Source organism: Mauremys mutica, chromosome 4 (genome assembly GCF_020497125.1).
Source record: "Mauremys mutica isolate MM-2020 ecotype Southern chromosome 4, ASM2049712v1, whole genome shotgun sequence".
NCBI lineage: Eukaryota > Metazoa > Chordata > Testudines > Geoemydidae > Mauremys > Mauremys mutica.
In genome coordinates, this window is record NC_059075.1 from 58050322 (window position 1) to 58076462 (window position 26141).

General features: G+C 40.7%; 1 protein-coding gene across 1 annotated transcript in view; it reads right to left on the bottom strand.

Moving 5' to 3' along the window:
• Positions 1-26141, bottom strand: part of AVEN (apoptosis and caspase activation inhibitor) — a 201043-nt gene that overhangs the window by 143546 nt on the left and 31356 nt on the right. The window contains exon 2 of the mRNA XM_045013233.1: positions 19705-19897. Within this exon, the coding sequence (XP_044869168.1) occupies positions 19705-19897 (193 nt within the window). The remainder of the gene's footprint in view (positions 1-19704; positions 19898-26141) is intronic.

A 26141-nucleotide genomic window follows, 5' to 3' on the forward strand; every position in this document is an offset into this window, starting at 1 on the left:
AGAATCCATCAAATCTCCCTGTATTTTCTGGTGGATGCATATAAATGTAGCCACGACCTGGGGGCGCACGACGGGACGGAGTCTAATAGAACTCCATGAGAGAGGAGTGTGGTGGCAGAACTGCTGTTTCCCATCACCACCTCTCTTGGGGACCTCTCCTAGAAAGAGTCCATCCATTTCAATACACTTCCTTGAACCTTTGCCACTTTTCTCAGGTGGAAAATCAGGAACTTGTGAGACTATGTCTGGAAGGCTTCACACAATGCCTATGCTAAACCTTTCCTTGAGATAAACTAAAGACTTCTGTTTTCAGGACTCAGTCTGGCACATTTCCCTACCATTAAATTTACTAATAAAAATCAAATCAATTTCTCTTCTATTACCACTGGGCTATTAGCTTCCAATAATACTTAGCTTTTTGGCAGCTCAATTTTACCAGCATTTCCTCAGTGGAAAGCTAATCACGTGTCTCAGGTCCAAATGTCCTTACTATTGGCACCATCAATAATAACCTCTGGTTTCACAACGTAAAAATCTCAGTTGTTACAATGATGTCTTTATGTCAAACAACTCCATCTTGAATTGGATTTCTTTTCCCTTAATTGCCTACACTTTGGGTATGTCTACACTACAAAATTACGTTGAATGTATAGAAGTCGTTTTTTTAGAAATCGTTTTTATACAGTCGATTGTGTGTGTCCCCACATAAAATGCTCTAAAACAGTGTCGCAGGTGGTTCTGGGTACATATCGTCAGGCCCCCCTCTCCCTCCCTCCGTGAAAACAAGGGCAGACAATCATTTCATGCCTTTTTTCCTGGGTTACCTGAGCAGATGCCATACCACGGCAAGCATGGAGCCCGCTCAACTCATCGTCACCGTACGTCTCCTGGGCACTGGCAGACGTGGGACTTCATTGCTACACAGCAGCAGCTCATTGCCTTTTGGCAGCAGACGGTGCATTATGATTGGTAGCCATCGTCGTCATATTCCTGGGTGTTCTTTTAGCCGACCTCGGTGAGGTCGGTCAGGGGCGCTTCGGCAGACATGGGAGTGACTCAGCCAGGTCATTCCCATCTTCTACCGAGCACCCAGGAGATGACGCTGGCTAGCACTCATACTACACCATCTTCTGGCGAGCAGCCAGGAGATGATGATGGTTAGCAATCATAATGCAGCATCTTCTGCCGAGCACTCAGGAGATGACAATGGCTAGCAGTCGTACTGCACCATCTGCTGCCAGCCTAAGATGTAAAAGATAGATGGAGAGGATCAAAACAAGAAATTGACCTGATTTGTTTTGTGAAATCAACGACCTGATAAACCCAGGGTTTTGAGTTCAATCCTTGAGGGAGCCATTCTGTGTGACAGTTGTTTGCGTTTTTCCTTGATGCAAAGCCACCCCTTTTGTTGATTTTAATTCCCTGTAAGCCATGTCGTCAGTCGCCCCTCCCTCCGTCAGAGCAACGGCAGACAATTGCTTCACACAAAACCAGGCGAGGAGGCAACGGCAGTGTGGTGACGAGAGGGACATGGTCATAGATTTCTCACAAAGTACGGGCCGGGCAATGTGCCCCGGCAATGTGCACATCATGCTGATGAGCTCTGCATGAGCTCTGCAAACATGCTGGCCAAACAGGAAATGAAATTCAAAAGTTCGCGGACCTTTTCCTGTCTACCTGGCCAGTGAATCTGCGCTGAGCGCGCTGTCCAGAGCGGTCACAATGGAGCACTCTGGGATAGCTCCCGGAGGCCAATACCGTCGAATTGCATCCACACTATGCCAAATTCGATACGGCAAGGCCGATTTCAGTGCTAATCCCCTCGTCGGAGGTGGAGTAAAGAAATCGATTTAAAGAGCCCTTTAAGTAAAAAAAAAGGGCTTCATCGTGTGGACAGGTCCAGGCTTAAATCGAGGTAACGCTGCTAAATTCGACCTAAAGTCGTAGTGTAGACCAGGCCTTTATAACTGCTTTATCTTAGGGTAACCCTAACTCAAATCTGCAGCACAGTTAAGTACAAGTACACCTCTACCCCAATACAACGCGGTCCACTTATGTTTGGCTAAAGCATCTTCCGCTAATCCCCCGGGCCACTCTGGGACTGCGGGGCCCCCAAAAGTGCCCTCCCACAGCTCCTGCCCCCCAGACCCTGGGTGGGGGGAGCCCCTGACCGCCCCCAAGACCCTCTGCCCCTTATCGAACCCCTCAGCCCCGGCCTGGCCCGGCACCCTTAACACGCTGCTCAGAGCAGCATGTCTGAGCTTTGCCGCCTTGTATGTGAACCCATGTTATATCGGGTCGCGTTATATCGGGGTAGCAGTGTACAGGTATTCAGCAATAAAAGACAGCATGTCATGGTAAGCTTTCAACCAAGGTCTTCAAAAGAAGCAGTGGGAGGTGGAGGACAACATTATTGTTTTCACAACCCACATTAGCAGCAGTGAATTCAGAAACATCACACTTTCATGTACTGAGATGGTGAGTGTACACTGCCAAAGCAAGGTCATCTGATTCACATGCCAGTAACGGATGAAAATGAGTCAGAGTCAAACAAATCATATTTTCTTCCCACTTCCTTTTGTTATCAAACAAGCACTTCTATACAGAATCTCTTACTTTTAAAAAGTTTCTTTAGTCTAGTGTCGCCAACTCTCACAATTTAATTGCAAGTAATGCAATTGTCTCCTGTATTGAGGCCTTATTGAATTTCCGGGAGGCAGGCAGGCCCATCTACTTGTGCCCATCTGCATCTAAAAGCCCCTCCCCCAGCCTTGCGGGAGAAGCCACTGGACCCAGGACCCAACTGAATTTGGGGGACAACTAAGGAATGACAGGGATGGGAGTGGAGGTCACAGGTTCAGAGCTAGGGATCTAGAGGAGGACACCAAGCAGAGAACCCATACAGCGCCCACTGCTCCTCAAAGCTGTCTAGGGAGCCAGCAGACGCTGCCCAGAGGAACTCTGCCCGGATGCGTGAGATCAGAGAGCAACAGAAATAGGCCCCATAGTCACAGAGCACCCCCTTGTCCAGCATCCTCCTCCTGGTATTGTAGATGGCCACTTTGGCCAGGGCCAGGAGGCGGCTGAGGTCTCACGACTTCGTGGGGCCACGGACAGGGTGTGCAAATATACTTTAGTGTGGGGAAAAATGCAGACAGAACCTCAACAGGAGATTCTGGAGGAGCCGTAATAGGGGCTACAAACTGGTGCATTCTAGATAGGCGTGTGCCAGGTTCTTCCTCATGCTGCTAAAGAGGCAGGCGTAGGGGATGGGGGTGAACCACGCCAGGTACACACCCGTGCTCATGGCTCCATGAAGAAGCTGCCAACTGATAGCCCCGGCGGCCCGTGGGACCAGAGTGGAATAGAGGCTGGCCCATCGGGGTTCCTCACTCTCTACAGGTAATAGATAGCCCCGTCACTTGGTATCACGAAACAACACGTGGGTGAGGAAGTGAAACATGTGGAGCATGAGCATATAAAGTTGTTCCCTTGGCGTGGTTTGGAAGTGAACCAGCTGCAGGGCGTGCAGCCAGGTTGGGTTATAAAGGGGGGAGGAATCCGGGGGGGGGGGGCTCACAGGAAAAGGGCATTTGGGAAAAGCTATTTATTTACAGTTTTACTCCTTTATATGCATGGAAGAAGTCAGGTTTCAACCAAACCTCCCACTACTGATACTCGGCCATCATTCATAAATATTAGGAGTAGAATGGTGAGGTGGAGGTTGTTTTTTACTGGGGCCTGTAAGAGTATATCTACACTGCAATTAAAAACCCGCAGGTGGCCAGTGCCAGCTGACTCGGGCTAAGGGGATGTTTATCTGTGGTGTAGACATTCGGGCTCAGGCTGAAGCCTGGGCGCTTGGACCCTGCATGGTGGAAGTATCCCAGGGCTCGGGCTGCAGCCTGAGCCCAAATGTCTACATTGCACTTAAACAGCCCCTTAGTCCGAGCCCAAGTCAGCTGGAATGGATCAACTGGGGGTGCCTAATTGCAGTGTAGACATACTGTTAAAGATGGGACCACAGTGGGCTCAGCTTCTAACTTGATGAAAAAAATCAATGTGATACAGGAAAAGCATGTATTATAAGATGGACCTTACAAAGAAAAACATTAAAAACAGAGAGCCAAAACCAGAGATAATGTGTATTTATGTTATTACAGATAAAGTACCCTAATTGCATCAGCACATTAGACATATAAAAGACAAGGTCCCTGCCCTGAAAAGCTTGCATTCCAATTCAGATAATTACAAAAAAGATGAAAGTGGAAAAATGGCTCAGTATCAGAAGGCTAACTAAATAGAAGCAGTAGGTTTTAAGGAGAGATTTGAAAGAGAGGAACATCAATTGAAACACAGAGGGTGTGTGATCCAAGGTCAACATGAAAAAATACGAAGTTCAGAATATAAAAGAGAAAGAAGGGGGAATTTAAGGACAGGAGCTAAGAAGAAAATAAGGAGGAAATGGGAATATAGGAGAAAATGACACCGAAGATGTAGGTGGGACAGACATGTGAAGAGCTTTGAAAATGAATACTAGAATTTTGAACCTGTTTCAGAAAAAGGATAAAAGACAAGCTGACAGATGAAACAGAGTCAGAGCAACAGAAGATGAAGATGGGTTGGGTGGGGTAAACAGTCAGAGGCAGAAAGGACAGGAGGAGCAGGCAACACTAGTCAAGATGTGAGATGACCAAGGCATGGACCACAATTTTAATGTCTGAGAAAAGGATTGGATTTTGAGATATTGTAAAAGGAAGAAGAGACAGAACTTAATGAGAGAAGTGGAGAACAAAGAAGTCAAAGGTTGTATCAGGGTGTCAAGTCAGGGTGAATGAAGGAACTGTAGTGGTCAAGAGTAAAAAGGGACTGAGGAGGAGAGATTTTAGGAGGAAAGATAAATAGCTCTACTTTTAATATCTTTGAATTGTGATTCCACACCAGTTTACACCAATGTAATTCTGCTGAATTCAGTGGAGTTACTCCCGATTTACCTCAGCGTGAGATCAGAATCAGGCCCACTGAGACCCTGAAACAATGGCACAATATTCAATGAAAAACATATTGGTGACAGAATCTTCAAAAGGGAAAAAAATTCAGAAAGTGTGACGTGTAAGTGCTTTCAGAGACAGATTAGGGGTGTTTGGGGCCCAGGGCCAGAGTAAGTGGGCCCCATTCCACCTTTTCCTCCTCCACCCTCCACCCCAGTGCTCCTGCCAAGGAGCTGGGTCAGAGTGTGGAGGCTTGTCCTGCCTGCCCTGCCTGCAGGAATACCAAGTGGACGGGGAACAGGGGTGCCCATTTTTCCGAGGGGGGCCCGGACACAGGCCCCATTGACCCAATGGCTAATCTGCCACTGAGTGCTTTAGAATAAAAGCCAGTATAATAAAGGTATGGAGATTAAAAGTGGAAAAAGCTTACCACAATTTACTTCAATGGGGCCAGGATTTCATCCTTTTACTCTATGAATCTCACATTACTCAATTCTGATCGTTAGTGTATACAGAAAATAACTGTGCATTGCCAAAACCTTTCAATTGTTTCCTTTTATTATTATTAATCATTTATGTTATGGTAGCATCTAAGGACCAATCAGATCTGGGCCCAATTGTGCTAGATATTGTACAAACATAGGGTAAGTACTTTCATAACAACTGCTGGGGGAGAGGGAAACTGGCATTCAGAATTTAATTTTAAAAGCTACTTTACTGTCTGCCTTCTTACTCTCAATTTCCACACCTATCTCTAATTAAGGACATAAAAACAGGCATAAATTAATAGTGACTAACAAAAGATTATGTAAAATGATTGAACAAAAGAGAGCCTACTATGTAAATGACTGCCTTCTACAAAAAACAGTCCCAAATGTGCTTAGTTATTTGGTGAATTTAGTAAATTCTGTAGCAACATTAATTTGTCTTTTGCCCAGAAAATACCCTTGATTCACATCCCTGACCCTGCCCTGACAAACATACAAAGCTAAACATCAATTATTAGGCAGTGGGACCTGACAGGGTTTTGCACTCAGATGCCAGCTTGTGCTGAGGGGTTCCGCCATAACATCTGAAATTGGTAGGCAATCAAACTTTTGCTGCTATACCCCAATGCAGGGGTGGGCAAACTTTTTGGCCCAAGGGCCACATCAGGGTTGCACAACTGTATAGAGGGCTGGGTAGGGAAGGCTGTGCCTCCCCAAACAGCCTGGCCCCCGCCCCCTATCCGTCGCATCACACTTCCCACCCCCTGACTGCGCCCCTCAGAACCCTCAACTCATCCAACGCCCCCCTTGTCCCCTGGCCGCCCCCATTCAACCCCCCTGCTTCCTGCCCTCTGACTGCCCCGACCCCTATCCACACCCCCGCCGCCTGACACCCCCCCCAGGACTCCCACCCCATAGCCAACCACCCTCTGCTCATCTCAGCCACTCCCTCCCGGGATCCCCCCACCCCTAACTGCCCCCCCGGGATCCCACCCCCTTATCCAACTCCTCCTGCTCCCTGTCCCCTGACTGCCCTCCAGACCCCTATCCATATCCCCGCCCCCCCAAAAGGCCCCTGGGACTCCCACTCCCAACCCGCCCTGTTCCCCATCCCCTGACCGCCCCCTCATCCAACCTCCCGCTCCTCCCTGACTGCCCCCCAGAACCTCCCGCTCCCTTACGCAACCCCCCTGCTCCCCGTCCCCCTTACCAGCAGCAGGAGCTCGCAGCCGGGACACCCGTCCAGAGCCAGCTGCGCTCTCCACGCTGCCCAGCGGGAGCAGTGGGCCAGAGTACCTCCCCGGTGGCGGCATGGCTGCGGGGCAGGGGAGACAGCAGGGGAGGGGCCGGGGACTAGGCTCCCTGGCCGGGAACTCAGGGGCCAAGCAGGATTGTCCCGCAGGCTGTAGTTTGCCCACGTCTGCCCATATCGTATGGAACTCACTCACTTCTGAAATATGGCCCATTTCACCTCTCCCCACCTAAAAGCTTATTTTTTCCAGAGATGTTTTTGAATTACTACCACTGTTGTTTTATTGTTTTGTACTTTTTGCTTTTGTTTACTTACGTCTATAATTTTGTTGAGGTGCAGAGTTATTTTATTAATGAATGAGAAATTGTTTTTATGACTGTTGTTGAGCACCCTGAGCGCTTTTGCAGCAGTTAATAAATAAATAAATATACAATTTTTACTAATGGTTTATGTTCCTTAAAGTTCAGACACCAATGTTGCTGTGAAATGAACAGCACAATGTACTGACCTGTAGGTGATCTCGCCTACTCTGGTTGTTGCAGTGGTAATGGATCTAGGTATCCTAAAGCAAAAAAAAAAAGGAAGTATGGTGTGTCTATGGCACATGTCAATTCTTATAACTGTATTCCAATACAGTCATCTTATAGTGTGATGGTGTTTTTGCTCTAATAAGGGTGAGTGCATGGATACACAGTGTTCTCTTCTGTATGCAAGAAAAAAGAATACATTTCTAAGGAAAATCCAACTAGTAGTTTAAAAATCTGGCATTTCCTATTGTTAGACTGTGATAAAAAGGACAGTTTATTTGATAGGACAAAAAGGATACTTTTATGTGGTATCAGGAAGTTAGAGAGACAATACTGAGGAGGCAGAAAACCAGCTTACAGTAATGCCAAGTCTTGAAATTTTTTCAAGGTTTGTTTAAAAAAAATGTTCTCATGAATTTCAGATTTCTGCTTTCATTTTGTGAAGTCCTGTCTTTATATAAAATGGGCACCACCTCCCATGACTGCCAGTGTACCTGAAGCCATAGGCTGCCCTTAGCAAGATAGCCACCATGACTATTTGACGTTTGCAGGCGAGGGTGCCCTCAGCAAAGATGGAAAACATCTCCCAGAAGCCAGGCTACCCTGAGAGAAGATGGTGGCTCCTTAGTCACCATGTGATGGCCAGGGAAAGGATAGCAACATTTAGAGGTGCTGGGAGTTGAACAGAGAGAACAGCAGGAAGGGGGGACTGTGTTAGAAAACAGGACAGGAAACAATGAGGAGTCAGTAGGCTATGTGGGAAAGGGGTGCAGTGACAGAGAAAGAAAACGTGTGGAGGAAGATGAGACTGAGGGAAAAGAAAGGAAATATGGTGAGGAGTAAATGTGTGGGACAAGAAACTGCTGGGCAGCATTTGAATGAAGCAGCTGCCTATCCTGTCTAGCTAGGGAAGAGGATATAGAAGGATAGAATGTTGGACTCCCATGCCCCGGGAAATGGAGGAAGGAAGTGGAGTTCAGACCAACTGGCAAACATGGAGGTCTTCAGTTTTGTACATATATTGAAGGTTGAATTTTGAACTCGAGACAATCTCAAGTGGCTTCCCCAAAGGTGAAAAATATCAAAATACGGCAAAAAAAAAGTGATTTTTTTTTAAATCTCATTATTGTTGTGGGTTTGGATTCATTACTTTTTAACATTTGTGGTTGGAAATATGGAGCTTGGAGCTGATGAACAATAGTTCTTCAGTGGTCTAGAGCATTTCCTAACCATATTGGCACTTCAAGAGAAGAGAGATAAGATCAAATATATGCAATTCAATATAGATTTAAGTTATGCCAGCATTTAAAAAAAGTAAAGAAAAGAATCCGTTTAGATCACTGGGAGAGAAGCATATTCGCATTCTAAGTCAGGGCAATACTGTCCTTTTGCTAAAAATCTCTTTTTCATATATCTGAGTGCTCTGTGAGATTCTCTTTGTTGCAATGTCTTACAGCTAATACAGTCTGCTTTACTGACATGGAACAATTTTAGTTTTCTTGTGACTCATCTTAAAGATAAGTTGTCCTAGCATATTAAATGTATCACTAAAAGGAAGTCAAAGCAAATAGCCTTTTTCTGATGGCACCTGTTCCCTTGCCTAAGCCTTAATGCTCAGGCAAGTTACCAGAAAATTGTTAACCAAGACTTGCTTGTCTAATTTGTGTAAGAAATCAGAATTCTCCAGTTTAATGCTTCTGTTGCTCTAGGACTTCTCTGATCTATAGGAAGAACTGCATGAGTAAAAACTAAGGCATAAAATTAGGAAATAGGAAAATCTTGCACGAAAATAGCAAATCATATTGATTCTTCAGGGCATAAACAATTTTTAAGAGCAGGCATATAAAACAATAAATATCTGTGGCACTTAGTATACAGTACATTGCCAATAACCCAAGCCAACAATGAATAAGGCACCACTGCAGAAATAATGTGTACATAAGGATGAACAGGTTTTGAACTACACTCCAGAGCAACATGAGAACACAGGTTCTTTCTTTATCATTTCTATTCTTTTTTGCTTGAGCAATTTTTTAAATGAAAAATATAAAGAAAATCAATTCTCTGTTCATGTTATAAGTTTTCCTATTAGGGTGGCCAACCTTCTAATTTGTGAAAACCGGACAATGAGCAAAGGAACCTCACTCCGCCCCCTACTGCACCTCTTCCCCTGAAGCCCCGCCCCCTGCTCCGCTTCTTTCACTCGAGGTTCTGCCACCCACTGCTCCACCCTCGCTCATTGCTCAGAGCAGGACGGTAGAGTCACCGGTATCTCTCTCTGCTGGAGCCATTCCTGAGTGCTCCTCTAGGCTCCAGCAGCAGCTGCTGCTCTTCCTGCCTCCTGGTGGCACAGGGAGATTACTGCAGATGACCAAACACTGTCCGGTCAAAAACCGGACACCTGGCAACCCTATTTCCTACATCTCTCTTACCATATCCACAGGATAGAAAAGTGATGTGATCTTATTTTAAATCAAGGTCTGTTTTTTCCCTTCAATCCTCCAGAGGTAAACAACAGCTCTTGGCGTTTAGTAATTTTGTATACCGCTAATTCTTATCCTGAAAGCAGAAATACATGTTAAATAAAATAAATTTAAGGATAAAACTACAACTTGATGGCCAAGATTGTAGAGAGATACCCAAAAGCAGATGGTGAGAAGGCAGCCAACAGTAATTTTAGACACTGGAAATGAGAGCATCATAATCCTATGGTGGTTCATCCATTCACCATTAAATGATAAAACCAAACAATTTCTCTGTTCTACATAGGCTCTTAGACAACATGGTATCCGAGTACCAACTATCTATGGAAATAATGTTTGCTACTAAATACCGTGTCAAGTATTCTAGTAAAAACAAGATTTATGATCTAACCTGACAGTTTCTTATTCTTAAAGTTCTTTTGGCTGGATTATGCACAGCCAACTCTCTTGCCCTGCCTTTAAGAAAATTCACCAGAAGCTGCCAGCCACCCCTAAAAATGTGAAGTTAAAAAACAGAACAAAACACACAAACACTGCATTGTCACAATTCTATTTTCTATCTCAGCACCTACCATTCAGCAGTGGAGACATAATCTTACTAAAGCATGGCAAATCGGTGGAGCATTTTTCAGTTGTTGTGGTGGTAGTAGTAGCTATTGTCTTGAAAGAAAAGGGCTCAGCTCCCAAGAGACAAATAGTAACATTTTAATTGGCTCAGTAATAAGCAACTTGATCACTTATCTCTAGCTAAAACATTTATTCACCATCAAGAACCTAATGAAGGATCAAAATCTATATTTGGTCACTTAAGACAGATTAGAATGAAGGCAGTTACTGAAAACGTGGCAAGATTCTTCTAACAAAGTAAGATTATTCTATCATTTCCACTTCTTTTGTTCCTTCTGCTTGAACAGAGTTTTTACTAGATTGGTTCAAGATATATTCCCTGAAGGCTCCACAATGGATTTGTAGTTTATTTCAGCTAGGAGCCAGTACTAGGTAGAAAAAACTGTTGTCTTACTATTTTAAAGTTAGTTTTAAATAACCTGTAGAAAATAAAAATAGCTAAATGGAATCTTACATGGTAATCAGAAAATGCTAAAAAGGAAAAAAATCTGAATGTTTTACAACTCTGATTATTGATCCAGAGATAAAGAAAAAAAATCAATGAACTGATGTACTGCTTTGACTTATAAATGTAGGCTCATTTAGTCCCAGCAATGCCAATATTATTAAATAGCTCCAAGGATTCCTAGAAACTAACAGAAGAGTGATACAAGAATTACACCAATATATGTTTACATGTGCTGTCCAAAGGAATAAATAATGTTACTTATTGTAAAATAAGTTCCAAGATCCTTCTAGCATTAACAACATTAAAAAGTTCTGCTTCTCATCTCCCCAGCCCCTTCCAGTTCTGCTATAACATTTTATGGCATTTTGAATTGAATCCATTATGCTATACTGGAATGCTGAACAGCAATATTTTAATGAGATAAGCCAATTCAAAATTATCAGCAATAGAAATAAAGATCAGTCTTTTCCATAAACCACTAAAAATAACATCACCTTATTTTGAGTCTTCAGATATTAAAAGCATTCACACAATAAATCATTAAAGAGAATGTGCACAGGAACACAACACACAAAATTTAACAAGGAACACTCAAATTATCAGTGAAAGTGAATGTACAGCTTGACTATATTAGAAGGCTTTTATATGCTGTAATGCCAACTTGCCTTACAGCGATATAGTTTTACACTCAGTTTGGATTTAATTAGCACAAGACAAGAGATTGTTGGAGCCTAAAAGGATATTAGCAGCAACACCATAGAAACTAAAACCATTTCTAACTATCCAAGGAATATATTACAAAAGTACTGCTTTGACTCAAGGCTGGAAGAATATTAAAAAAGTTAAATCCAAGAGTTCCCCTTCACCTGTATGAAAAAACATGCTTTTCAGGGCAGCCCAATAATAATTAAATTAATACAGTATATTTTATAAAGATATAAATGCCTTTCTTAATATACATACTGTCCATCACAGAGAATAGCATACCTTATAAAAATCATTTCACTGAGTTCTAAACAAATAAATAAGAGAAAGGCTCCTGTTTCAATTTCCTGAACAGAATTGCAATGTGTCATAAAAAGTAATCATTTAACCAGAGAATTTAACAAACATTAACACCTTTGCAAATCTACAGGGAATGTTCATCATAAATCCTCATTTAATTAACTAATAAATGTTGACATTTAACTTTTTCATTAAATTATATCAGGTCTAGAACACCAAACTGCTCCAATTTAAGTTATGACACCATCCTATTTTTTATGACAGCAACATACTCAGGTTTGAAATATATCTCATCAACAATCTTTTTCACCAATTTGTCAAATTATTCCACAATGTGGGACCAGGTGTTTTGATTTAGCCAGAATGCTCTAATAACCCATCCTCTGATAACAGTCTTATTGGTATCTAAAAATAACAGGAAGTCAATCACAATAGATTGACTTGTTAAAATTAGAACCAAGATACACCAAAATAACATGTTTTTACATAGCAATATTTAGTATATATGAAGAGCACTAAACTGGAAAGTCCCCTGAGAACATCACCCACTACTGGACCATTTCCTGCCATAGAGTGAGTATTGGCTGGCTACAGATGCAGCAAAATAAGAATAGAAAATGTATGTGCAAAGCTTCCATGCTGAAGTTTATGCTATAGTCATGACTATGCTAAAAAAATTCTAGCACTTCTGTCATTTTAGGGTATGTCTACACTACCCGCCGGATAGTGATCGATCTGTTGGGGATCGATTTAATCGCATCTAGTGTAGATGTGATAAAATTGATCCCCGATCGCTCTGCTGTCGACTCCGGAACTCCACCGCAGCGAGAGTCGGAAGCGGAGTCAATGGGGGAGCGGCAGCGGTCGACTTGCCAGTGTCCTCACAGCCAGGTAAATCAACCTAAAATACGCCAACTTCAGTTATGCTATTTGCATAGCTGAAGTTGCATATCTTAGGTCGACTCCCCACACCCAGTGTAGACCTAGCCTTAGAAAAGACAAGTTTGATGTTACAGAATTAATAAGAAAATATATGAATTAACAATGTTACTGATTTCAGAATTCTGATGCTGTGGGTATGTGCAGGTCAAAGTACTTTTATAGATATTCCTTTAACCTTTTTTGTTGTATTTTCTACATATTAAATTCTTTTAAATGAAATTACTACATCTCTAAGTTTAACACAGAAAGCCAGACTAGCCATGTTTTTCATCCTTAAACTGAATAATGCCTCCTTCTACCTAACTTCATTTTCTTACTTCCCATGAAATAAAAGAGAAAAGAAGTTGCCATTTCCTCTACCACTTTTATTGTTTAGTTACTGACAAGCAAATCTCCCTTGTTCCTCAGTTGCCCTGTAGCACCTCAGGGCATTTAAAATAAATATATTTTGTCTGGAAGCAATGGTGCTGGAACTAGGGGTACTGGGGATGCTGCCACACCCCTGGTTTGAAGTAGTAATAACAAACACCTAATACATGGTTTCCATCATCGGCACCCCCACTATAAAAATTGTTCCAGCACCCCTGTCTGCAATGTCTTTTCCTCAGAGTCAGCTCTAAACCAACATCCGCAGCATAGCAACAACAGTGTGTGCTGGAGATGCATTCTTTTGCAGGAGACATAATTCAACACCCTGCTCACCACTTGTGCTCATTAAATAATCTGTAGTACTTTATGCAGCATGTTAGCCCCTACATCCTAGTCCCCTGTAGTTTCATTTGGCTACGTTATTCTTCCCATCTTGTCCTTAACTGTTATTTAGTGTTGCTTGATTGCTATTAAAACAGCTGCTGCCGTGCACCCTGAAATTGCTGTACTTATCCTGGTGTATAGCTTATAAAGCACTTTAGGATCATTTGGTATGAAAGGTGCTATATAAATATAAATGTAATATATTAATACACTGATTATAGAAAACAGATGTAGCCATCCAGGGACGTGCTAAGAATGACAGTAGAGTTAATCATAAAAAACCCTACCTATTTATAAGAGTTCCTGTTCTATTTCATAAAACAGTACACATTTTTCTTCTATTCCAGCAATGGATAATTTTACTCATCCACCAATACCCAAACAATGTTATCTTCACTGCAAAGTCAAGAGCTCATATTAACAGCAAACGCAAACAGAATTTCACTGCTAATTCTAAGTAAAGGTTCAATATTTTAAAATGAATTTTCCAGTCACTGTACTGAGCATATTTAATGATCCACTCCTTTTCCAGATATTAGCTGCATGCTAGCATAATGATGCAGAAGACCAACAGACTTTCACCTCCAAGACCATACCCCAACCTCAGACCAGACCAAAATCATTCAGATAAGGTGCTACAATAGTTAAAAAAAATTAATCTCTCTCATTCAGATATAAAAAAGTAGAAAAAGTCACTCTTTCAATTATTGTTTGTTCCATTTATAAGTGTGTATAAGGAATATTCACAAACACATTTTTCCTTTATAACTCAATTTCTGCTGCTTTTCCCTCACATACTTATTGCTCCATTTAAAGCTCAAGAGAAGAGGGTAAAGTGCTTTGTGAAGAAATAACAATGTATGTTGATGATGAAAACACAAAATTAAAATCCACCCGTGAATGCACTTCTAGATGTCCAAAAGGATAATGTTTTTCCCCAAAGACTGCAGGGTTAAACATAACATTCCTAACTTGAAATATTTCTTCATCAAGTCTCAAAGAAGAAAAGATGTTTTTCACTTTTGGAAATACAGTTCTAATTTAATCAAACAAATCACAAAAAAAATTACTGGGTGATTCAACTTATGAAGCATGCCACAAAATTTGACACACAGTTTACTATACTCTGAGATTTTCATACTATAGAGAATCTCAAACCTACGCTAACATGTACACTAACTCCCACTTGCCAAAGGCTCTCTGTAAAGCTGACGGCAGTGAGAGAAATAGAATGGTTATTTAACTTACAGTAAACGTGGGCATTCAAGATGTTTTGTCCACAGGGATCCCACTCTAGGTGCACATGTGCCCCATGCATTCCAGATCAAAGCCTTTGGCCAGCAGCATCCACTGAGGCCACATCTGCATATCCTCTCACCCCTACTCCTCTGCACCCAAGGCATTAAGTGTAGAGCACAGTCCCGACCCACAGTTTGAGAACCGCTGCAGTATCCCAAAGCTAAAAGACTCTGCAGTAAGCAAGGAAATAGGACAGGTCATGGGATCCATCTTAAAATACCACAGTTAATGTAAAGTAAGTTACCATTCTTTGTATATTTGTCCACATGGACCCCTCTCTAACTTACTGGCCAACAGTTCTCTCTCTAGGAGGTGGGTGCCAGGAGTCCTATTTAAATACAAATTGCAGAACTTCCCTACCAAACTGGGCACCAGATCTAGTGGCTGCAACCCTCAAATAGAGCTGAATAAAAGTATTCACTAAAATCCAAGTGGCTGCCCTGCAAATTTCTGATATAAAATGTTCCCCAAGCATGACAAAGAGGGTGGTTGGGCCCTAGTAGAGTGTGCTTTAATATGAGACTGTAAAGCTAATTTATTTAGTTCAGAGGAGATCTTAATGCAATCTGAAACTCATTTCAGGAGTCTCTGAGTTGGATTAGCCTGCCCTCTAGACCTGTCACCAAATGCTACTAATAGCCTAGGTGACTTATGGAAAAGCTTTGTTCTATGGAACAAATAGTAGAGTAGAGGACTGCCATCAAGACACTGAGCGTGTGAAGTTTTGTTTCTATAGAGATCAAATGGGTTTGGAGAAAAACACTGGAAAACATATATATTGATTCAAATGACACTACTTTGGGTAAGAATTTAGGATGGTGAAAATAGTATAGGGGGGGTCCTGCCCTTAACACCTGAATCACACTCACCCTTTGAGCAGAGGTAACAAAAATGCTTCCTTGATAAAGAGGTGGTAAAAGGAGCATGATGGTAAAGGCTCAAAAGGAGGAGACCTATTAGGGCCAGGAGTACAATATTTAGGTTCCCAGGAGGGGAAAAGTCCCTCAGTGGGGGGGAAATACATGGATCAGACCTTTCAAGAACTTAATATAATAGGATGTGGGAATATATAAATGTTGAAATGGAGGGCAACAGCCAGATATCCTGGCTACACAAACCCTACCCAAGATAAATTAAAGTCCTAAATGTTTCAAAGATAATAGATAATCCAGAACAACAGGAATAGATGTCTCTATATCTTAAAGGTCATGTTGTGTAGCCCAGAGCAAAAATAGCAGAAAAAGCATTTAGAAGGCCTATCACTTGAGGACACTGCCAGCTCACCGGAAGGGTGGGACTTGAAGCATGGTGACTTTGCCTCAGCCATGAGATCAATGCCACAGTATCAATGATCCTAGGGGTTTTCTATTTTATTTTATTTTTATTTTTTGCCAGTAGGCTAAATTAAAAAAAAAAGTTAAGTACTAAACTAGCTAACTCTGACAGAAGCAAGCAGGTGGGCACTGCTAAATTCTGTCTTGCTGCCATGACTGGGGTGCATGCACATCTAGAGTGGGATCCATGTGGACACATATTTGAAGAACAATTACTTTGATTACCCCTGAAGTTTTCAAAGAAAATACAGGATTTGTTAATATGAGGAAGCAGTGAAAAACGTAAATCATCATGCAGAATGGAAAAGGCACTTTTGCCAGGAAAAGTAATCTTCTTTGCCTTCTCTTCTACTTCCTCAGTACAAAGATGGGAGTCTCGATTCTCTGGTGTGTCTAACTCCCAGTGAGTGTATCCTGATTCTTTGCCTCACCTCACCTCAGCCCCTCTCAGGATAAAGCACGCTTAGGACTGCTTTAATATGCAGCAACTGACTTTGTGCATTGCTATTCTGTACCCATGAAAGTTCACAGACTCAGGGCTGGGGTAAGGTAATATAGGAGCCAGCTCTACTAGCTTTACGCTCACTGGGGACTCCACCATGTTATGGAATCCTCCAGCTGAGTGTTTCCAATCAGTCTCCACTCAGTTTGTACTCTGTCAGGCAGTGAAAAGGGAGCACAGTGGAGCAAAGAAATTGCTCAAGAGCCAGTCAGAATAAATAAGGGGAGAATGGGGAGAGAATGTAAATTAGTACCTACCTGTAAATAATAGGGAGAAACATATCTCTGTATAGTAGACACCGTTAAGCAAGTTAGAGGGACACAGCAATGTCTGATAGTTTTGTTGCAGTATACAGGCAGCTAAATTTACCTACCACCCACTTGGGTAACTTTTCCACATTCTGCCCATATATGTAGGTACTACCTCAGAGAAATAATTGAAATGCAGAAATGATAAGGTGGGAAAAATTCTATTGCCCAGAACAAACAAGATCTCATTGCAACCTGAAAGTTGAAAGGACTTCTCAATTACAATAATCTGGGTTTCCACTAACATTATTAAAATAGAAATAAGTAAATCTTACAACTTCAGCATTTAGCAAGCACCTCAAAATTTGGTTAGACCAACAAAATACTTTCAAAGACTTTATGCAATTGTGTACAATTCTATTGCTTTTACAAAGATTCTAGCTCTGCTAAATTAAAATATAGAAACAGTACTGCAGATAGGTGCAGATATACTTTTTTGTTCATCACATAACTCAGAAGCAACAAAAGCTCACAAGGAGCAGAATACTTAGGGATCAAATAATAATTCTACTGTGCAGAAAAACAATTTTTTTAAATAATAGAAATAATGACAGGACTTGATAAGCTTTTTCCTGACTTTTCTAGTGCTGACAAGAGGGTCAGAGGAATAATCATCCCAGACTACAAAGGAACAGTTTGTTTTTTCTAAATTAGTATAACAGAAAAAATAGGGACTAAAAATACTTCTGACATACTAAAAATATTACATATAAATTGTATATAAAAATGTTTGCTGATACCACAGCAAATATAAAGAAATTCAGAATGAAAACAGGTTACAGGATATAAAACATGATAAACTCTAAATTAGATTTAAAAAAAAATGTAAGGTGTTCCCCCGGGGGTACGTGAATGGTCAATAAACAGTCAGAAACCAGAAGAGGAGTACTTGTGGCACCTTGGAGACTAACAAATGTATTTGAGCATAAAATTTGTTAGTCTCTAAGGTGCCAAAAGTACTCCAGTTCTTTTTGCAGATACAGACTAACACGACTGCTACTCTGAAACCAGTCAGAAACTAGATTATTTTGTTTTAAAACAGGTACAAAACAAGCAACTTCAGTTTCTAGTCATTGGTTTCTCAATCTTTATGAATACAAATATAACTGGCAACTTGTGAATTCCTACCATGCTGTAAAACCGAACGTTTTATAATGCATACAATACTGAAATTATAATTTTCAATAACATACAATTAATTTAATAATCAAAAAGGCATTATAAGAACGTGATCATATTCATGTCAATGCGTTACTTTAATTTAAAAACCAGTTTAAGCAATCCTTGAGTATTTTTCATAAGCAATTCAGTGTACAGTTAAAGATCATCAAAGTTTATGAGCCCAAAATACAATCTACTTTTTCCCTTGCATCTCTTTGAGAACTCCATATCATTATTTTGTAAGGTTGTTTTTTTTTTTCCTCAAAGCAAATATTTCATTTGCTTCATTGGTGTTTCTTTTTACAAAAAAAAAAAAACAACAACAACAACGCCAGCAGAACAGCCGTTGTGACATGCCCTATATAATAAACTGGTGTCTATGCAAAATGAAGGACAAGGAATTGGTAAGTATTAAAAAGAGTACTACACAGATCTTAAATTTCAGCCATTTAGAGAATTCACAAACCAAAAAACATGTTAACAATATAATTTTAAACAATACAAGTTGTTAGAAACTTAGTTCTTTGTAGTTTAGCTCTAAAAGTACACAGCACAAAAGAGAGATTTCTAACTGTAGTTTTAATACTATCACATAAGAAAAATGATGAAATAACATTACAATTTTTACTTAAACCCTAAACTCATAGGCATTCAACACCACAGACTAAATCATGCTAGCAACAATTGTTACTAACATGGTTCCCTGCTCAGTATAAAGAAAGATTATTTTTTTCCTGAAAGCCATGTCATAACAGTGTTATTTAACAGTACTACCTGTTCCAACAACATTGAAATATGTTTTAGGTAAACCAGTGAAGGAAGCCAGGCTAGCAAAATTGGCCATTAGCATGGTTTCAGCCTACTATGAACAAAGCCTCAGAGGTAAGCTGCCTCTCCATCATGCCCAGGTATTCTAGAGTATAAGATTTATTATTCTAAGATACCTGCTAATAGGACAGTAGCCACAAGGTCTTGTCAAAAGGAAGAGTGAAGATTAGACAAATTAAGCTCTGAAATAAGATGTACAGATCTCATTTTAACTAGACAGTGTTTGTTGCAATGTTGAGTGATCAAACTAAAGTAACTGGTTTAAAAAAATGAATAAAACTTGTAATTCAAGGCCTGATCCTGCAATCCTCAGTTAGGCAAAACTATTGATTTCTATGGGACTTCAGCACAAGTAAGGACCACAAGGTTTGGTCCTTATGTATTTATTGTAGAACATTCCGAAGTTGTCCCTGCTGCCTATAGCTGGCAATTCTAGGCATAATGAATCTGCATGTTAGTTTTCACAGCTTTTTCAAACCGTCCAGATAGTGCGTAATCTTTTACAGACCCTTCTACACTAGCACAGTTGCTCATCAATAAATTCATAATGCTGACTACCCCAAATGAAACAGGCATGGAAAACTCTTTCTGGAATAATTTTAAGTGATCCTAAACCCAATACTGGATTTAGTCAAGTGCATACAAGTAGTGTTCCAAGCACTGTTCCAGAACCAAATCTAAGAGCTAAAGCTAGAGTTATGATGAAAAATGCAACTCATACATAACCAATACTTTATGTGATTTTCTCATCCTTACCTGCTGAGCTAAGCAGAACACTGAAGTCCGTTCCCCTCTGAGATTCTCCACTTTCATTTTGTGTCTCTTTCTCAGCACCTTCACCTTCGTAACGATTCCAGTTGGAGACTATCTTTCTTTTTGAATAGCCTCTCAGTTCATCCTTTTTTTCTTCTTGTGATTCAGGATCATCATCATCATCATCATCATCAGCCTGTGACATTTAAATGATGAGATAAATAAGATTCATCCAGCATTTAGCTTTTATACAAACATCTTCTGGATCCTCCACCCAAAATATTAAAGCCTGTACACACAAATAGGCAGCTCTAATTTTGGGTCATGGAATCATGACATGGAAGCGGTCAAGAGCCACTGCGATATACCATGATGCCAATAACAGGAAATGTTTATGTACACATGTTCCACTATTTTGTATGAGCGTTAGGTAAATTATCTTTTCCCTCCTCTTAATCCCAAAGCATCAAATAAAAACTCTAAAACAAGTTTAGGGAACTACCTCTTTTTTTAGTGATGTGGTACCAGATCTGCATTGCTAGGAGCTAGTCCACAGCTATGATTTCAATAAAATAAAGATCCAATGTCCACCTGCCACGCTAACTGAGGAGAAGCCACCTGATCAATTCCTCTAAATTGAATGGTTTGCTATGCGCAAGCAAACGTTTTGGGCTGAAATACCCAATATATAATCCATTCTAATACCCACTATTTAAAGATGAGGAGACATATTTCAATAGTAAACCATGCCTGGGCATGCTTTAGTAAGGTATTATTGCATTTTTTGGTTGGCTGATGGCCCTTGGCCAAATACACCCAATACAAATTGCCTTTACTATTGTTGCTTATCACTTCATTAAAGAATCTTCCAAAATTCAGACAAAGCAGACCCACCTCAGGCAACTCTAGCACCATAATTAGCTACCATACACAGAGCTGTCTGTACCATTTGTTCCTGTCAAGCCATAATCAAAAGACGACCCTATGCTTCTTACTCCAGCCATGCCAGTTTCCAGAAAACTAGAATGGATTTAATTTCAGCTGAAAAAGGGAGATAACTCCAAATGAGATTCTATTTTTCAGGGTCTTTTTCCATCAGCTACTTTAAATACCTAAGTAAGCGCTCAAGTAAGCAGCGCACTGAAGTTAACATTTCATTTTGAGCTTTAAGAAATAAACCACAAAATTATCATGGTGTTAATGGGAGAGGTGCAGCCTAATTCTCTAGGTACGAGGCTGAAATTTACCTTTGAATGGATAAACTTTAAAAAATATAAATTTAGACTATTTACATTTCCAATATAGTGCTTCACAGAAGTAATAATACATACAATAATATACACAAATAATACATTAGCATGGTCTAAAAAAGGTTCTGCCACTAATTACATTTACAGATTCAACATTCACATTACTTTAACGTGTATTTTTATCTTCAAAACTACTGCTGATTTTATCAAATACATATATTTTTAAATATTCCTTTTTCTGCTCAGTGATGCTTTAGAGACTAGATTTACTTATTATTTCTATGTGGTGGCTACCTTTCTCCATTAGTACAGTAATTACCTAAGATATACATCCATAAATATAAACCTCTTTCTTTCTACTTCACACTTTGTTCTCATCTATCTATTCAGAGTGACTTTATCATCATCTTTGGCATCATAACATTGAAATGAGAGATTATTTTTAACCTTGGTAGCAAGAAGACATCAGTATTAAATGTGTCCCCTAAATATACAGAATATCCAATAATCATACAAGTTAAAACAAAATCTAAGAACTACCTTAAAAGGTCAACTTTTAAATAATGTGACCTTAAGCAAGCAAACAAAAAAATTTATCTTTACACTTTTTTAAAGCAATATCTCCAAATAGCTGCAACTTTAAAGGCTCACCATCAGCTTGACATCTAGTCAGTTTGAAAAATGAATTTAAAGTAGTTTCAATACCACATTTGCCCCCAAGTTCCCAGTCAATTTTATGGGCTGTTTTTTAGTTATATTTCCCTTTTTTTTTTTAATTTTCTCTTATTTACTGTGTTAAAGACACACACAAACAATAGGAAAACTAAATTAATGTACATAAAGTTATCAAATGTACAACGTAACAAAAACAGAAAAAACAAAGAAAAATATTTCTCGCTCTAATCTCAGTAGAAACAAGTTTACATGTTAATTTAACAAAAATAGGAAGAAAAATTCAGACAGAAGAGTGATTTTTTAGTTTACAGTGTTCCTTTAACTTGTTAAAAAATATTATCATGAATATGTAGCTTATCAATGATGTTGGTCTTCAATCCAGAATGTTACTATTTATCCCCAAGATAGATACAGGGGTTGTGTATGCAAACACTTTGTAGCAAGCTGGGATGTAAATCTACCTGACACTAGCCTGCAGGACACTAAATGCGCTTTAATCCACTCCTGTTTCAAAGCAAGTGTCTTTCTAGGGCTATGTCTATACTGGCAATTGAATGACAAAACTTTTGTCTTTCAGAGATGTTAACCTCCCCCTCCCCCCGAAAGACAAACGTTTTGCCGCAACAAGCACCAGTGTGAACAGCACGTTGTCAGCAAATGCCGCTAGTTGGGGGTGGAAGTTTTTTGTTGGCAGGAGAGCCGACAAACAGCGGCTTCACTACACACTTTTAGCGGCCTGGCTGTAGCGACACAGCCATGCTGCAAAAAGCTGTGTAGTGTAGACATAGCCTGAGGAAGCCTCTGCGACTTTTGCAGCTGGGATTGGGTGAGGAATGGTATTAAAAAACACTAGTCACGCAATCCCAAGAAATAAAGCAGAAAATTAGGCTATGCTCAACAGGCAGTGGTTATGGCAGCTGAACAAAACAAAAAAAACCTACATCCTGCCCCTTTAAGGACTAAGCCATGTCGACAAAGCTCTCCAAAGGTCCGTACATGGGGGATGAAAATGAGCCAGGCTTGCCTCAGGCTCATCAACTGCACAAGAGCTTGTGCTATTTCAGAGCCCACTTGCCCAAGAGCATCTTTCATTTCCCCTCAGACCCCATCATCCTTCTTCCAAAAGGGAGCGATTAGTGTCACTGATTCCCCACCTTTGATCCCAACCTACTCCTTTGCAAATCCTTGTGAAAGTGGCAGACAGCTGTGGACAATTTGTAGCAAAGCAGGATAACTCTTCCCATATTCCCCACGGTACAGACACCCCTTCACACACAGATTTTGCACACTGAGTTGGGAAAGGTATGGCGGTTGAGAAGAAAGCAAAAACAGTGCCAGACATTTGGTTCAGCCACTTTCTTACAGACAAGCTCATACTGATACCTATCCTTTACGAATGAGGGCCCTAAAATAAATGGAATATGGTTTCCAACTAGACGATTCTCTGGAACCAGCACTCTCCTCTTGACTGGAGCCTAAGTATTGAGTTTTGGCTCAATCCATGAGCAAAAAGGAATGGAGAAAATGTAACAGCAATCCATAACATCCTGTCTGTACTCAACCACTCACCAAGGGGCAGGCACATAGCCATAGCACACTTGGTGTGCACACATACACTCACACTCAACAAACACTGTGAACTCAAGACTTTTTAATACAACTTTGAAAATTAAAGAGAGATCTTCCAAATGGGAATACATTATTTTAAATAGTTGTATTCAATAACCTATAGAAGTTGTCACTGTCCCTCTTAGAATCCTCTTTATATTATACTACTGAGAGAAGACTGAAGCATTTTATCTGTCTTTCTAGGTACTTATATGTTCCCCGCTCTTCCACTATAGCTTGAGTATATTTCCAGTTTCTCTTTCTCTGGGCATTTCTGTTCTTCCTCCCTATTATATTGCTGATATACTTTATTTTGTCCTTCTCTTGCTTCTTTTATACCCTATAGTACTTTTTCCTCATTTTCTTTTCCAACTTTTGCAAAATATGAGTACTGTAATTGATTTTATGCTTTTCCTCTTCTGACTTCACTCTATCTGCTCTCAGCACTATCCATATATACTAATCTCCTGTATCATCTTTCCCTGTTTTGTGCAATTATTACTTCTTTAAAACTCCTTGCAACCACATTCATCATGTGCTATTTTTCTCCTTGACACTGCAATTGCTCTGTACTCTACTTTAAATATTATGCCCATCAGAAAGTTTCAGGTTTCCATAACCCTTTTCCCTTTATTTCATCCAGTTATAAGGCATTGTTAGTATGTCTGGATTTTCCAGTGGTAACAATTCTATCCATCCACAAACACACATAGATTGCATGATGTAGTTAGCAGTATAGTTACCCAGGCAAAAGGTTTACAAACTGGATTCCTATTGATTATGTATATAGCACTATGCTTATAAACTTTACATTTATTTATAGAAAGTGATTCAAAATAGGTGAAATTTGCTACATGAAGAACACGCTGCCCCATAGAACTTACAATATAAAAACATCTGTCTCAATAAATTCAATACAAATACAATACATTGTTGTCTCACTGTTTCCTTGTGCTTCCCCATCTATCTGTATCCATCTGATGTCTCTGATCTTATACTTCAACCATAATATCTTTTGGGCAGGGGCTGAATTTCTTTTCTGTATTTCTACAGTGCCTAGCACATTGGGGTCCTGGGTCTATGACTAGGGCTCCTAGGCACTATGATAATACTAACAATATTAAAACACTAACAACACAGAAAGTGGCTTATGATCTTAATACTTGTAATGTTTCATGGAATAAAGTGGGCAATCACAAGCTTTTATGAAGGAAGGTAAGTAGGGAGGTTGGTTTGTATTAATTGAGCAACTGTTCTAAGCATGAATAGAAACACAAGAGGTACATTAATAGCACAGCAACTTAAATTCCTCTTGGGAAGCCATATAAGCTTTTAATTTAGTGCGCCAAATTCATTCCTGGCATAGTGATACTGAGATTAATAGGGTTATATCAGGATGATTTGCCCCAAAATGAGTAACAACACAGCCTCAAAAAAAATCCATTTTCACGAGGGTGTTCATTAAAAGGTATTTTTCCCTTAAATCCAGAAATGTACAAGAGAGTCCTCAAATAACTTAATTTTCTCAATCACAAATTAAGTCAAGTAGATTTGTAACCTTTAACGATAACACTGTATATAACAAATCAGACAAAAGTCTTATCCTAGTCTTTTGAACTACCCTACTTATATCTCCTGGACATACATTCTGCCCTTTTGTCTTGCAAGCAGATTAAGAATTCATGAACTTTTAAACTAACAAGGGCAAAGGGCACTTGTGTAATATGGACAAATTCTGCACTGTACAATATGTGAAGCCAAAACAGAATGCACACTCAGAATGATGGTAGTTCAAGCAGACCTGTATTAATTTTACACTGTATAGATCAGTGGTCACCAACCAGTAGAAGCGGTTGACTGGTCGATCCACGAGCCTCTACCAATCGATCACAATCTCTGGCCACTAAATGTCCTGCGGTGCAGCAGGGCTAAGGCAGACTCCGTACCTGCCCTGACCCCTTAGGGGCCGCTCCTGGAAGTGGCCAGAACACCTCTGCTGCCCCTGAGGGGAAAAGGGGGTTGGGGTCTCCATGTGCTGCTCCTGCCTGCAAGCAGTGCCAATTGACCGGGAATGGGGAACTGTGGCCAACGGACTGCATGGGTATGCCGGCCAATTAAACTCTGCTGCTGGCCAGAGCCCAAGCCTCTGCTCCCACCCCGGGTGCAGCAGCCGGGAGGGACCACGAGCACGGGGCCGGCAGCGGAGCCCCCGGGCACAGGGCCGGCAGCCGGGACCCTGGTCACAGTGGGAGCCGGTGGCGGGTGGTGGAGTCCCCGGCCAGGATACCCAGCTCCCGGGCAGCGGAGCCCCGCATAAAACGTGGGGGTGCTGCAGCACTCCCCGCACCCCAAGTTCCCCAGTTAAATGTTTAACCGATAACATTTTAATCGGTTACATGGTTACTTTTTTTAACTGCTATTTACATCCCTAATTTAGACTCCACATAAATACAGGACAAATATGGGGCATAAGCAAGGATAGAAAATAGCCCTAAAACCACAGCGATTAAGTGGTTATCTGCATTTCACACTTCTTGTACAGATTTTCAAAAAATAAATGTAAATGATTAAAATATTTCATAATATGGTTGTCATATTTTAGACATTTTTCACAGAGGAAAAAACGTTTTATAATGGTACCTCGCAAAACACCTCTGTGAAGATATAACAGGCTGGTAGCTTACCTATTTAGAACCATATGTGCTGACTCTGTGGGTGCTCCGGGGCTGGAGCACCCATGGAGAAAAATTGGTGGGTGCTTAGCACCCACCAACAGCTTCCCACCCCATCCCCCGCCCCAGATCACCTCCGCTTCTGCCTCCTCCCCTGGGCATACCGCGTGCCCGCTTTTTCCCCCTGGCTCTCAGCGCTTGCACCGCGAAACAGCTGATTCATACGGCAAACGCT